The sequence below is a fragment of the Diabrotica virgifera genome, chromosome 6 (genome assembly GCF_917563875.1).
Source record: "Diabrotica virgifera virgifera chromosome 6, PGI_DIABVI_V3a".
Taxonomy (NCBI): domain Eukaryota; kingdom Metazoa; phylum Arthropoda; class Insecta; order Coleoptera; family Chrysomelidae; genus Diabrotica; species Diabrotica virgifera.
Window position 1 is genome coordinate 138,567,594 of NC_065448.1, and position 16,081 is coordinate 138,583,674.

At 32.6% G+C, this 16,081-nt stretch overlaps 1 protein-coding gene across 4 annotated transcripts in view; it reads right to left on the reverse strand.

The window, feature by feature from the left end:
• LOC126886900 (zinc finger protein 239-like) overlaps positions 1-16,081 on the reverse strand; it is an 89,819-nt gene that overhangs the window by 53,229 nt on the left and 20,509 nt on the right. For 2 of the 4 annotated variants that reach the window (XM_050654034.1, XM_050654035.1), the window contains exon 2: positions 4,550-4,675. The exons of the other annotated variants lie outside the window; for them this stretch is intronic. In XM_050654034.1, the coding sequence (XP_050509991.1) occupies positions 4,550-4,675 (126 nt within the window). The remainder of the gene's footprint in view (positions 1-4,549; positions 4,676-16,081) is intronic. 4 annotated transcript variants of the gene reach the window in all.

The window sequence follows — 16,081 nt, forward strand, 5'->3', positions numbered from 1 at the left end:
AACATCGAGGAAGTGACAAGACTCGACAAACCTATATACAGTCCACGCCAAACAACACCCGTAGAACAGATAGACAACACTAGGCCCGGGAGAACCAGACCACAGATCCAGATAGCCACTACAGAGCCAGAGATCGACAATCAAGCGCCCTAGAGCCACCACAGATCCAGATAGCCACTACAGAGCCAGAGATCGACAATCAAGCGCCCTAGAGCCACCACAGATCCAGATAGCCACTACAGAGCCAGAGATCGACAATCAAGCGCCCTAGAGCCACCACAGATCCAGATAGCCACTACAGAGCCAGAGATCGACAATCAAGCGCCCTAGAGCCACCACAGATCCAGATGGCCACTACAGAGTCAGAGATCGACAATCAAGCGACCTAGAGCCACCACAGATCCAGATAGCCACTACAGAGCCAGAGATCGACAATCAAGCGCCCTAGAGCCACCACAGATCAAGATAGCCACTATAGAGCCAGAGATCGACAATCAAGCGCCCTAGAACCACCACAGATCCAGATAGCCACTACAGAGCCAGAGATCGACAATCAAAAGCCTCAGAGCCACTACACAGCCAGGACAAGCCGCAGAGACTCCAAACTACAGGACTGCTTGCGGAGCACAGCAGAACCAGGAGTGCCGCAACGTCCAGAATCAGAAGAAAAACCGTAAGTTTTTGAATGAATTATATCTCTCCAACATTGAGCGTATCGCATAACAAACAGATCAAAGTATAATAATCCACTCTATACAAACTTTTCAGTTAAAACTAATTTAGCTTACATACACATAAACCATTTAACAATTATTAATAAAAGGTAACTCACCTTGAAAAGATTTAATCAGTCAACATTGTGAGTTAAAATTATTATTACAGATAGTAGTATTGCAAAAAAAGAGTGATTAATAAATACGTATTTTTCAGAACTTTACAAAGAAATCTCAAATATATTTACATTTAACGTAGCTATACATACATGTACCAAACATTTTTAATAATTAGAATGAATTGAATTTAAATATATGCTTGAATTTAAGTTAAAATCTTTATATAAATAACACATAATTATTTGAAGAAAGGTAAAATAAAAATAGTTTCTGTTGCAATAATATATCAACGTCCTACCCCAACATTCCACATAATTAAGTCAATGTCACCAAAACATAACACGTTTGCAGGATTCGTATTACATAACAGCTGCTGCAAGTCTCCGTGAGTAATTGTAGTATCACATGTATTATTTATAAACAAGGTGGGTCATAATCGTTGAAAAATAAACAACACCACTTTAATAGCATATAATATTATTTAGTTCTTAATTAACGCAGTAAAATAAAAAAAATCATTCTTAAAACATGGAAGCCGTATATGTGAAACAGGCTGATATCGGAGCGGAAATAGCTAAAACTGTAACCAATATCAAGGATTCTGCTTATCGGAAAAATCAGCAATATGTTAAAGAGCGTCACGAAAAGTTGGGAGGAATATTGGACAAAATTTCAAAACCACCACGAAAAACTGCAAGATGGAGGGTCGTTGAAAGACAAATACTTTGAAACAAAATACTACGATCAGGTCCTTAGGACTTATATTGAAGGTAAAACCCTGTTGGAAGAATATGGAAGAGACCTGAAAAGAGAAAAAGCACCAAAAGTAAGGGAGATACAGATAAGGAAACAAAGAATCAAGGAATTAGTAGGGCAAGAAAATGAACAAGGCTTGCAGGTGGATGAAGAACTGCAGTTAGAGTTAAAAGAACACATGGAAAAAGTAAATACACTCATGATCGAAGCAACTGTAAATGAGGAGCTAGACTTTTGGATAATGGAGTAGAGAGAATAAATCAACTAAGGAGTACAATCAGGGAAACTTTAAAGAAATTACGGCCAGGAATGCAACGGCCAGACAGCACACAAAGGAGAGATGGTGTGACATTATCGCAGGTGAAAATCCCTGTGTATGAAGGAAGATACGACAAGTGGAGAACTTTCCACGATCTGTTTACTAAAGTAATATATGAAAACGACCAGTTATCAAACGCAGAAAAAATGCAGTACCTAAAAACTCAATTAAGAGGGAAAGCCAACAGAATGATACAACACTTACACATATCCGAGGCCAACTACGAAGTGGCCTGGAACATGTTAAAAGAAAGATATAAAACCAGAGGATGATATTATTTAAACTGATAGACAGGATGCTACTAGCGCAGGAAGTAAAGGAAGCTTCCGCTAGAGCACTGAAATCACTACATGACACTTTCCATGAGTGTCTGGAAGCCATAGGAGGATTAGGAACAGACACGGAAGCGTGGAGCCCATTGATAGCCCGAATAAGCATAACAAAATGGGATAATGAAACAAGGAGACTATATGAAAACCACATCGGAGATAGTAGAGAGATACCGACGTACAAATCAACACAAACATTCTTACAGCGAAGATTCCAAACACTGGAGCTGCTGGAATCAGAAAAGAAACAAGAGAAGCAAGGAGGATCGGGTAGGAAACACAAACAAACTGCGTGATGTGCAACGGAGAGCACGGACTAGCACACTGCAGAGAATTTCAGGAACTCAATACAAGAGACCGGAACAGAATAATAAGAGAAAAAGGATGGTGTGCGAATTGCCTAGCACATAAGAAAGAAAAACAATGCCTTTCGCAGCAGAGGTGCAGACAATATGGCGGAGAGCACCACACAATGTTGCATTATGAAAGAGGAAACACGGGCAATAGGAGCTCAAATGAAACGAAAGAAGAACAAACACAAGAAAAGAAATGGAAGAGAATCGAACAATAGGAGAAACGGGTACCAATCGGACAAGTACAGGGGAGGAAATAATTATTCCAACAACGCCAGAGAACAAAATAACGGAAGGCGAGAAAATACGCAAGAGAACAATGGGCAAAGGAACAACAACACACAACAAAGAGGTCAGAACTCAGTTAACTGTGCAAGCTATAAGGAAGGTGAAGCATTACTAGCCACAGCAGTGGTACGCATAAGAGATGCGAAAGGAGATTCTCACATAATGAGAGCACTAATCGACCAAGGGTCACAATGCGCATTTATAACAGAACAAGCAGCGACGGCGCTAGGAACAAAAAGTCAGCCAATACAGGCGACCATATCGGGAATAGGCTCGTCAGGAGAAAAGACAGCCAACTGGAGCATCCTAGCTAGTATTTCATGGGATTCCCCAGCCCCGGCTACTTTGATTTTCGGGGATTTTATCTAAAATCGCGTGATTCTCCTGCAGGCCAAAGCGAAAAAGCATTTCATGAGCGGAGCGGCAAGTAGGTGTTTGGGCTTCAAGAATAATAATGTTTGGGATGCAAAAAATATATGGGTTGTTGTAAATATAGAAAATTCTCGCTGAGAATTTTATGGCGGAGTATATTCTCGAGAATATTCTCTCCTTACATCACTAACGGCAGGGATGCCTCTTGTCACCCCTGTGACAAATGGTAACGAACAGTTCGTAACAACGAAAGTTTGTAACGGTGATACTTCGTAACGGCGACAGTTCCTAACTATACAAATTCGTAACGGACAATTCGTAACATCCAAATTGAATTATTCTGTTTATTTTTGTTAACGTGGAAACTAACTGTTATTACAGTTATCATTGAAATTATGTTTATCAATTTAACGAATCAGTACCGGGTTGGGGTATTTAATCAACGGTTATAGTTGATAAGAGGGATGGCTTCAAATAATATGATAACACGAATTATTCTTCAAACATAATTAGTTATCTTCTAACTAGTCTCTAATAATATCTTCTCATAATTTCATTTATAACTGTAATAAACTGTTATTACAGTTATAAATGAAATTATGAGAAGATATTATTAGAGACTAGTTAGAAGATAACTAATTATGTTTGAAGAATAATTCGTGTTATCATATTATTTGAAGCCATCCCTCTTATCAACTATAACCGTTGATTAAATACCCCAACCCGGTACTGATTCGTTAAATTGATAAACATAATTTCAATGATAACTGTAATAACAGTTATTTTCCACGTTAACAAAAATAAACAGAATAATTCAATCTGGATGTTACGAATTGTCTCGTTACGAATTTGTATAGTTACGAACTGTCGCCGTTAGGGCGATGCCACATTATGCGTTTTAACCGGATGCGTTTCCACCGCATCCAGTCAAAACGCATAGTGTGACAGGTCGGTCCGGTTGCGTTGGAAACGGATGTGTTTTGAGACATCGGTACGCGCTTACAACTGCACCAGACTAAACGCATAGTGTGACAGGTCGGTCCGGTAGCGTTAGAAACTGATGCGTCTCCACCGCATGCGGTCAAAACGCATAATGTGACATCGCACTTACGAAGTGTCGCTGTTACGAGTTGTCCGTTACCAATTGTCCGGTTAGGAATTGTCGCGTTACGAGATGTCTGGTCACGGTCGTCTACATATGGCTCGACTTTGTTAGGCATATGCGCGTCCTCCGCAGCGAAAGGTTTAAAATGAAACTTATAATAAGTTCTCCCTACATATTTTTATTACTTCTCTCACCTGGGTTATTTTCATCTGCTTTATTATCCAATTCTTTAATATCTAGAGATGCATGTAGTGGACTCCCTATATATCCTTGATAACTGTCTACACACTCTTCCTTAATTTCAGCTTTAAATCCCATTTCTAATAAATACAAAATACATCACATTATTTAACAAGAAAGATAGATCGGACACAGATCTTCAAAACTACAGGGTGAGTGGGGAGGAACGCGCCAAACTTTAAGGCTGTATAATATACGTAAAAATAATCAAAAATAACTCATATGTTGTTATTCGATTTTCATTTGTTTCCGAGATATGGGGTGTTAAATTTTTTCTTACAAACTGACGATTTATCAATTGCTCTAAAACCGGTTGAGGTGTGCAAATAAAATTTGGTGGGTTTAAGACATAGTTATTGCGCATATTTTGACACACAATTACGGTATACTATCCGTTGCAAGATAATTCGGATTTATATTTATATCTATTTGATATTCTATTATCACATTTTAGTATAAATAATATAATTAATAATTTAAAGCGTACTAAGTATGAGGAAGTACGCTTTAAATGAATAATTATATTATTTATACTAAAATGTGATAATAGAATATTAAATAGATATAAATATAAATCCGAATTATCTTGCAACGGATAGTACACACAATACCTTGCGCAGGTATTAATTGGGACAACTTATTTTATGAATTAGATATTGAGTCTGCTTTACAAAAGTTTTATGAAACTCTACATGTTGTCTTTAATCAGTTTTTTTCCATAAAAACTCATTAAAAGCTCTAACTTTCCAAAGTGGTTTTCCCCATATTTAAAAAATTTAATAATTTCAAAGAAAACTAGTCACAAAAAATATTTACAAAGTCTGAAGCAGATTAATTGATATTTTCTGACTTAAGATCTAAATGTAAAGTAGAAACTCAAAAATGTCACTCTAATTATATCAAAACTGTTGGTAATAACCTGAAAGATAATCCAGCACATTTCTGGAGATATATTAATGATAAAAAAAAATCAAACAATGTTCCAAATCACATGTACCTTGATAACCAAATGGCAGATAATGCCCAAAACATAGCTAACTTGTTTGCCGAACATTTTGCTGGTGTATATGATTCATCCACATGCCGATTACCCAAAGCGAACTCATGTTCAAGTGCAGATATTTCTTTGTATACTATTAAAATCTCTGATATTTATGATGGTATATGTCAACTCAGTAACTCTTTTTAAACGGGACCAGATAATATTCCAAATTATTTCTTGAAACACTGTTCATTTACAATATCCAAACCAATATATCTACTGTTTAATTTATCTTTGCTCACATGTTCCTTCCCTGCTAGATGGAAAGAAAGCTATGTATCACCTATTTTTCCTATTCTAAGCAATCAGCAATACCTACCAAAGTTATTCAATAAAATAGTATACAATCAACTATATTGGCAATGTAAGGAATTATTATCTGTAGTTCAGGAGGAACTGTTCATTTCATACCATATGTATGAAATGGATCTGTTGGAGGCATTGGAAAGGAAGGAACAAGTAGACTCAGTTTACACTGACTTCTCCAAGGCTTTCGACAGAGTCAATTTCTACATTTTGCTTGGAAAACTCCTAAATTTATGATTTACTAAGGAGGCCATAGAATGGATAGCAAGTTTGTTAAAGGATCAAAAACAAAGGGTGAAACTATTTAATTTCCTATCTGAATCATTTAAAGTTTTATCAGGTGTCCCCCCAAGGAGACCACTGTTCACCATTACTATTTAATCTCTTTATAAATGATATTTCTGATAATCTTGAATCATCAGTTTTACTTTTTGCAGATGACTTAAAGTTATATAGATGTATAAAATCTTTAGCTGACATACCTACATATTATTGCAAAAGGATATTGACAGGTTATGGGACTGGAGCATACAGAATAATCTTACATTAAATATCGATAAATGCTATTATATCAGTTTTTTTAGGGGGAATAAACAATATGACTCAAACTATCTTATGAATAATGTTAACCTAAGCATTGATTATAAATATTCCTCTAGATAGCTCACCTCTTGGTAACCGAAAGACGTATCAACAACTAGATGGCGCTACTCGAAAACCGTATCGAGATTTCTCATTCCCTCTCTGACTTGCGAGGAGGTAGGAGTAGTGTCAGGGCCGAACTTACCCCATAGGTGTATTATCTGTGACAAGTGTTGTGACAAGTTATAGCAAAATTAAAAAAAAAGGACTCACATTTTAGATAAAATGGACTCTGTAACGCATAATTGTGTTCACGCGGGATGTTTTGAAAGAAACGATGGAACAAATAATAATATATCTTTCTTTAAATTTCCCCTGAAAGACGTATAGTCCATTCTTTCACGGTTTTTGGTCTAGATTTTAAAGAACCGCTTGGATTGACATGAAATTTGTGCCGATGTGTGCTTTTTCCCTGGAGTGACTTTCACCCCCTCTTTTGGGTGAAAAAATATATGTCCAAAATAAGTCCAGAAATGGGTAAACTGACTAATTTTAAGTAACTTTTGTTCTATAGAGCTTTATTATTCTATTAGTTCTGTTAGATAATTATGACAGGTGATAAATAGCAGTCTGATTTTTGCATGAGAGTTTAATCTCTGTTCGGAGAGTTTAAGTCTATTCTGTCGGACAAAATAAATGTGCCGTTTTCGTGGTCTGACCGTTCCAAATTTTTAAGCTGTTCCACAATTAAAACTGCCCCTGTTCCAGTGTTCCCATATATCAAAGTTTGTCTGACTAGACATCCTTAAGCTATTAACAAATTTTCAGCTTGCTATTAATCAACTTTTTTCTTCATACGCGGGATCCAGACCTATAAGTATTTTGTCGAAAAAAACGTTCTTAGCAAAATTATAGCCTATAAAAAAGTAAAAAAAATGTTGTACGCGTTAGGTCTCTGGATCTCGTAGAACCAGAGTTATAGCCAATGAAAAATAGATTCATATTCACCAAATTTCAAATAGAATATTTCGACGAGAAATATCCAAAAAATTAAGCACTTTTTGGGGAAAACCCATTATAACTTTTTTAAAGTGTTTAAAAAAAACTTTATTTTTGTTTTTACAAAAAGTTTCTAACATTAAATTTAAGCAAGTTACGCTCAAAATAAAGTTGGTCCCTTGTGTTTTTGCAAAAAAAAATCGGGAAGACCACCCCCTAATTAGCAACTTAACATGAAATTAATCGTCACCGCTCCAAAAATTATTTTACTTATGTTGTGTTTATATGATCTGTAAAGTAAAATTTTTAAAAATTTAAATTTTGAAAAATAGGTTTTTTGCAAAATAACTTAAAAATTGTTAGAGATACCAAAAATCTTGAAAAACAAAAATAGTCAGATTTGCTTTTCTGAATATCATGTATTTTTTTGTTTTTCTGTTAGACAAAAATTGATTAAGATTTTGTGTTTCTAAATTTGCATACATTCGTGATCAGTGACTCGTTCAACCCCTTTTAACTACAGCCCTTTCAATAATAAGGACTTTGAACCGATGAAACTTACAGATCATATAAACAATATATATACAAGTCAAGAAACTTGTGAAGTCGTAACGATTAAGTTCAATTAATATGCTAATTAGGGGGTGATTTTCTCGATTTTTTTACCAAAACCAAAAGGGACTAACTTTATTTTGAGCGTAACTTGTTTAATTTTGATGCTAGAATTTTTTTTTTAAAACAAAAATGAAGATTTTTAAACACTTTAAATAAGTTGTAATGAGTTTTCCCCGAAATGTGCTTCATTTTTGGTTATTTCACGTTAAAATATTCCATTTGGGATTTGACGAATATGAACCTATTTTTCATTAGCTATAACTCTGCTTCTACTAGGTGTAGAGACGTGATATATACACCATTTTTTTTACAGGCTACAGAATTTTTTACAGGCTATATTTTTACTAAGAATGTTTTTTCGACAAAATACTTACTATTTGAGTTATTTGCGAAAAACCGTCTAAAAGCGTGGTTATTTTGTTGAAAAAATTAACATAGTCACTGCCAAATAACTCGAAAAGTATTGACTTAGTGAAAAAACTCTATAGAACAAAAGTTACTTAAAATTAGCCAGTTTATCCATTTCCTGATTTTCTTTGGACGAATATTTTTTCACCCATAAGAGGGGGTGAAAACCACCCCCACGGCAAAAGCACATCTCGACACAATATCACTTTTTTTCTTTGACTTGTTTGCTATGTGTATGCCAAATTTCATGTCAATCCAAGCGGTTCTTTAAAATTTAGAGGTTTTGCAATATTTTACCGTTAAAGAACGGACTAGTAGAGCGCACAAAAATTTGGCAAAAAAACTGTGGAAATATTGATATTATATTAATGGATATCAGTGACCTAAAACAGAGGGTAATTTGTCAGCATCATTACGCAGTGGAACATATTTACCAAAGTGGCCAAACAAAGTTATTAAGGAAAAATGCCGTTCCTCTAAAATTTGTACAGTTAGCAACTGATTAAGGTGAGTACTCAACTTTGGAAATATTTTTATGTTTGCCTAATGCTCTTTGTCAATGAGAATAATACTATTAAAATATATTTTATATAAAATCAGTTGATATTAAGTGATTTATATATTTTTTATACAATTAAATCAAAAGAGATTTTTTTTAAATATGAATGCGTTGTTAGTATCACTCCAGAAATAACGGAGACGCTTGTTTTGCTTTAATTAAAATTATTACACATACATTTCAATGATTACCTATTTTAGGTGATACCCCACCAGTATTATGCTCTACATACGTTTATTGCGGTACTAAACGTAAAAAATCTACAAGTGGCGATTGTATGGTTAGGTCAACTCCATCGCCCAAGAGATCAAGTAGTAGTCTCAGTGATATTTCCAGTTTTGATATTAATTTGCCCACAAAACTTGAAACTGAATTGACGGAGAAGGTAAAAAAATTGGAGTATCAAGTAAATGCTTTAAAGAAGAAGTGCCGTCAGAAGAACAGTCAGCGTTGTAGAAGAACAACAAAAAACAGAAAATCAGCAACCAAATTCATGATAGAGGTACTGTTAGAAAATAAAAGCATATACGTGCACACTTTTGTTAATATGCAGTTTTCACACAAAACTCGTTCACAATGGAGTCACAATGAAAATGATTTAGCTCTGGCCATTTATTATAAGTCTCCTAGTTGTTAAAAATTTTTAATTAGATCTCTTAACTTTATCTTACCTTCAGTAAAAACAATTCAAACTTGGTTGCGTGTCATAAAATTAAGAACTGGTTTATACATTTCCTTAATTGACAAGTTGAAGAAAAAAGTAGAGACAATGGATGAGTGGGAAAAAATTTGTGTGTTAATGTTTGATGAAATTTCTTTGAAAAAACAATTGGAGTACAATAAATTAGATGACATTATAGAAGGGTTTCAAGATTTAGGTGCTTTAGGAAGAACAGAACAAACAAACTTGCCAACACAGGTCTGGTTTTCATGATGCGCAGCTTGCTACATAAGGCTACGCGGCTTGCTACAGGTGGTCCAATACATAGCGACAACTTAAAAAACATTATAGTTGAAGTTGTTTCAAAATTACAAAATATTGGGTATATACCAAAAGTGTTGTGTGATTAAGCATCTAATAATAGAGCTTTATTTAAGCTGTTAGGCGCATGTAAGGATCAGCCTGCAATAGAAATAGGAAATCAGAGGATTTTCACTGTGTTCGATACACCCCACTTATTAAAAAGTCTAAGAAATAATTTTCTTAACAAAAAGTTGACGTTTTTTGCCGATTCTAAACAAATATCGTGGCAAGATATTGAATACACATACAACATCGATAGAACCAGTGTGAGAGCACGATGCATGGTGAAAATAACAAACGTTCATATAAACCCTAATAATTTTCAAAAAATGCGTGTAAAATTAGCAGCACAAATTTTTTCCAACTCAATTGCCTCAGCAATATCAACAGCAATGTCTGTAGGGCAGTTGCACACCAAAACGGCTTCTCTTACTGCCGAATTTTTGAAAATTATAAATAATATTTTTGATGGTCTTAACAGCAAATATTGTGATAGTAATCCAAACAGAAAGCCAATGTCAACTTTAAGCAAGTCAACTGAAAACTTAAAAGCAGGTTTAGAATATTTTAAAAAAATTAAAGTTTTTGAAAATCAAAAAGAGAGAAATAATATTCACTGTCTACACGGCTTTCAGTGGACCATTTTGTCAGTTTTATGTTTGTGGGAGGAACTTCAAAAATAATATAATGTGTCATCTTTTAACATCTTTTCTGAACCAAAATTCTCTAGAAAATTTTTTCTCTATTGTGCGCAATAGAGTTAGTCTAGTGCGTTCATAAAAAAACATGTGTTTTTACTTAATAACAGGCGGTAGCTGGTTTGTCTTTAGTTTCATGCGTGGAAGAGAATGATGCTAGATCAAAAGTACATATGTGTTTTATCTCGTCAGGTATTAATGACGCACGGGTAAATAATCGTGGACTCAACTGAATGTTAAACTACACTATTAGCTTTAGTTTATATATACAGTAGATATTAACAAGTATTTTATAATATCAGGAAAACAATATCAGTATGTCTTAAAACCTTGGAATCATATGGAAACTTTTTTATTCAGTTTAGGGAAAAATGTATTATTGATAAAAACTTGCACGTCCTAAAACTCAAAATGAAAGAATCAGATGTCAAATATTATGAGTCGTATACCAAGTTTGTTAAAAAATATTAATTCTTCTCAAGAGTAATATATTGTCATGATTTTAAGATACCAAATTGATAGAATAAGTTAAATAATAAATAATTTAATGATTTTGCACTGCCAAAGCAGTTAAGTAAGTATTTTGATATAGGTTTTGTTCGAGAGACGTGATTGGTTTGGAGAGTTGAATAGAATGAGAGTACTAAAGGGAATTGAAGTTAAAGTTGCATTTTAATTGATTTAATAGTTATAGAATGAATTTATTTAGAGTTATACAGTTTAAGTAACAAGAAAGTTTGAAATAGACCGTACTATATAAAGGAAGCTATTTAAAAGGCATAGAATGTATGAATTTGTTGCTAAACATGCAATAGTTTGAAATTTAGTCTTACCAAAAGAATAACTTACAAATTTGTTCCATGATGACTTTGTTTCTGTTGAATAATCATAAAAATTTATTTTTTTCTAAAGATCATTTGGAGAAAATGTTCATTGATGTACTACGGTCTCCATGATTTGGTTAAGTTTGTAAATTTATGAAAGTATCTTAGAAGAGGCTCCAATCTAAAAATTTAGAATAATAGTTAGATCAATTTTAGATTTTATTAATGTTAATTTGACCAAAATGTTGAAAATAGCTCATTAAAGTTGTAGGTTTGGGAAATGTCAGAATTCGATATCAATTTTAACAAAGAAAAATGATTTTCTGAGATATGGCTAATGCACTATCGATTGGTAATTTATTTCTGAATAATATGAAAGTTATTTCAGTACTTTATATGTATTAATAGTGAAAATATTTGGACTTTAATTTGTAGAGGTAGTGATGAAAGGTATAGAAAGTGTACGGACAGTGTTCGCTTAAAGTAGCTATAAAAACTTATTGGGAGTATCCTCAGATATGCAAAATATATGAAAAGAATCTATAAAGTTCAATGAATTCAATTCTTTAATTCAATTTTACTCAAATAAGAGAATAAAATCACCATTTAGGCATATATTTCCAAATTTTAGATAAAAAATACCATTTTGACTAGATGTCATAATTTGTAAAATTATCTTATTGGTTCATTTAAATTTCCAAAGCATGAATTATTAATTTATTTAAATATGATTGGCTGTAAAAACGACGCCAAGCTTAAAAAATTGAATTCAGCAGAAGGTTCGAGATTTTCAGAGGGAACAGACGCTTTGTGAAGCTATTCCCAAAAGATTTGGATTTTAAAATATAAATTTTCGGAAAATGTAATCAAAAAGTAGTGAAAAACAAACATTAAGAGTTACTTTTCGTATGGAAAGTGTTTCCAAGCAGATTTGACTTTAGAAAGTTACTAAAAATAAGATTGTAAGCTGAATGGACCTGGGGAGATCCGGAATTTCAACGTATAGCAGCATCTGGGAGTGTTGAAACAGTTCGAACATCTTCGATGGACAATTATCAGGTGACATTACAAAACTTTAACATGATATCATGATTAACAAAAATTTAAAGAGAAAAGCATGCATAATAAAAATAAAAATTTAATAAGTTTAGTATCATTTACCGCTTTGGTAAAATAAATTTAAGAGAGAAATATTCCTTACTTACATAAATTGGTTTATATTCCATAATCACACAAATTTTCAGAGTCATTGAACTTCCATTTTGTTTTCATATCCCTTCATGTGGCGAATTAAAAATATATAAACCAGAGTATGTATCATATACATGTTATAATATTAAACATTTAACACTATTCTATGTATTTACCGAGATTGATGTTGCATTAAGCGTATTTTTCTTTCATTTAAATATATTTACGAAATTTTTCATCACAGTGTGGTCTTCAATTGTTTTTGGTTACATATTTTTACAGTTTTGTCCTTAATCCCTCTTATAGAATTAATTTCATCCCACACCTCTAAAGAAAAGAGTTTCCTGCAATATATGGATTCAGACATTGACTGAGCTGGTAGGTACAACAATTTCTCAATAGATGGCGCCCAATAGATTCGATACAAATCAATAAATAAAAATTTCAATAATGATATAACAAAATGTGTTTAATAATAATATAAAAAAAAAATTGTATAAATTAAATATAAAATAATTAAAATTATAAAATTAAATTAAATCTTTTAATAATTTTATTAAATCATTAAATAATAAAAACTAAATAAAAAAAAAATTAATTATAATAATTATAGTTATTATGAGTCATCATCATTATTGTTATCATTATTAAATATATAATAATTGGCTCAACCAACGTGGAAGGAATAAATAATAAATAAATAAATAATTTATTAAATATATAATAATATGTACCTTCATTTTTAAAGTACTTTCATATAAACATGAACGTGGTTTTTAATTGTTCTCGACTTTTAATAATAAAATGTTTCGATATTGTCAATAATGAAAGTACTTCTTGAGAACAAGAAATAATAAAATATCTTTTTTTCCTAAAATTTTAATTTTGCTATCTTAGTTTGAAAAGAATTAACATTCAAATATACTTATTTACTTTGTTTTGAACTATGATCTAATTAGTGATGTTTTAAACTTTCTAATCCTGTCCGCTTATCAGCTTTTACCTATTGTTCCTAGGCAGATGGCCCTCAACTATTTATATGTTGGAAATTCCCTGTCGTTTTATCAAGATATATGTATACCAAATTTCATGCCAATCCAATGGATTCTTTAAAATTCGGAGGTTTTGCAATATTTTACCTGGGGTGAATGGGTTAGATCTGGAAAGAAATTCTGTATATCAACTTCAAATAGTTTATTTCGTATTAGTTCTGAAAATATCATTCTTTTACAAATTGCAAAAAATAATTTACATGTGAATTATCACTGCTAATTTTATTATGTATTTTCTATTTTGTTGATTTTTTTTTGTAGTGTATTAATAATTAAATAATTTTTAAGAAACCTCTTCACTATTTTTATTAATCAATTTTTAGCGTTTTATCTGAAGTAAAATCGGAATTCCAAAATAGAGATTACATTTGCGTTAAAATTATTTGTTAAAATGCTGAATACTACCCTTATATCGTTGTCTATTAGGCCAGCCAAGCGACTCAAATTTATTTTTCAATCTTGGCAAAAATTTCAATAAATGTCGCCACCGTCCAGCCAGTTAGTACTTAGACTTGAGGGGCAAAGAGGTGTAAGTGGGCGGAGTTTAACACTGAATTCGGTTTTACCTAAAGGTGAGGTATCTATGTAATTATTAATCAATGACCTAAGACATAAAAATCAAGTTAGAGATCTGGGGATCATTTTTAATGAAAGCATTAATTTCAATGACCATATTTCACAGATTACATTGAAAGGTCTTAAACTTCTTGGATTTACATTAAGAAACTGTAGTGAGTTGACCAATATTGATGTAACGAAAGTTGTGTATCTATTGTTCTCATGTACGCTCTCAATTAGAATATGGCACGCTAGTCTGGTCTCCTATGTATGACCACTATATCAATTCCATTGAGAAAGTTCAGAATAAGTTTCTTAGGTATTGCGGTTACAAAATGGGAATTCCAGTTGCAAATATAGACAAAAAAGTAATTTTAGATAGATTAAATCTAACAACACTTTATAACAGACGAATTCAATTTTATTCTGTATTTATTTATAAATTATTAAATAATCTAATTCAATGTCCGGAACTTTTAAGCAAAATAAGCTTCAATATTCCATGCAGGGTTGGCAGGTTTAAACCAACTAGTTTTCTTAAGAAAAAAACCAAACTGGTTTAAACCAACTGGCTGTTTTAAGAAAGAAAAACAAACTGGCGTTTTTATTTAAAGTTTTTGAACTTCCGCAACTAACTAGGTTTTCTGAACATTAAAGCTAACATCCATCTCACAGACTGACTAAAAAAGTTTCCATTGACACAATTTCAAGTGTAGGGTTGTGTTTGCTCCTTGAAGAAGTGAAATTAAACAAGAATGATACCTATTTTTAATTTATTAGCCTCTTAAACATTAGCAAAATAGCAAAGAAAATAAAAACAATTATATAACATCTCATTTGTGAAAAACAAGCTCAATTTTCCACTGCCGTTTTTTTGTACCTAGCTTCACCTTTTACTTCTGGAAATTGGGTTACTAAATTATCAGATGATAATTACGTGCGTAAGCACGTTGTTTCGTTAATATAATAGTTATTTTCCTAACAAGTGCAGAAAGTCATTCTTTTCCGCACGCGACTGCAGTCTGCCGAACGACGCGAAGCGGGAGTTCGGCAAGCAGTCGAGTGCGGAAAAGAGACTTTCTGCAAGAGTTAGGAACAATATTTTTTCTAAGAGTCTTTAAAAAATTACCAAATCTTAATCAATTAATTTAATTAATATGAAAATACATACACAAATTAATTCTTTGACAAGGTTGTCAAAACCAAACTTTCAATATAATTAGTTAGCATGACGACGATCTTGGTTTCCATGACGAAGATTCAAAACGACTGTTATTGTCTACCGATTTGACTTTCGAATATTATGTCAAAATAATTTTATTTCATCGAATTGTCGCGTTAATTACATTTTAAAACAGGAACACAATAAGATATATTTGAAATAAATTAGTAAATAATATCTAAATATTAGTTTATTGCATGTATTATAATTACTTTAAGGCCATATTAACATATCTAAATTAACACGCGTGCGGAAAAGTAAAAACCGCGTGCGGAAAAGTAAAAACCGCGTGCGGAAAAGTAACACGCGTGCGGAAAAGTGAAACTTCCTAAACTAAAATGCGTGCGCGAAAGTAGACATTTTTGCATGCTCGTAGAAAAATATGTTTTTCATCAAGTAGGTATGT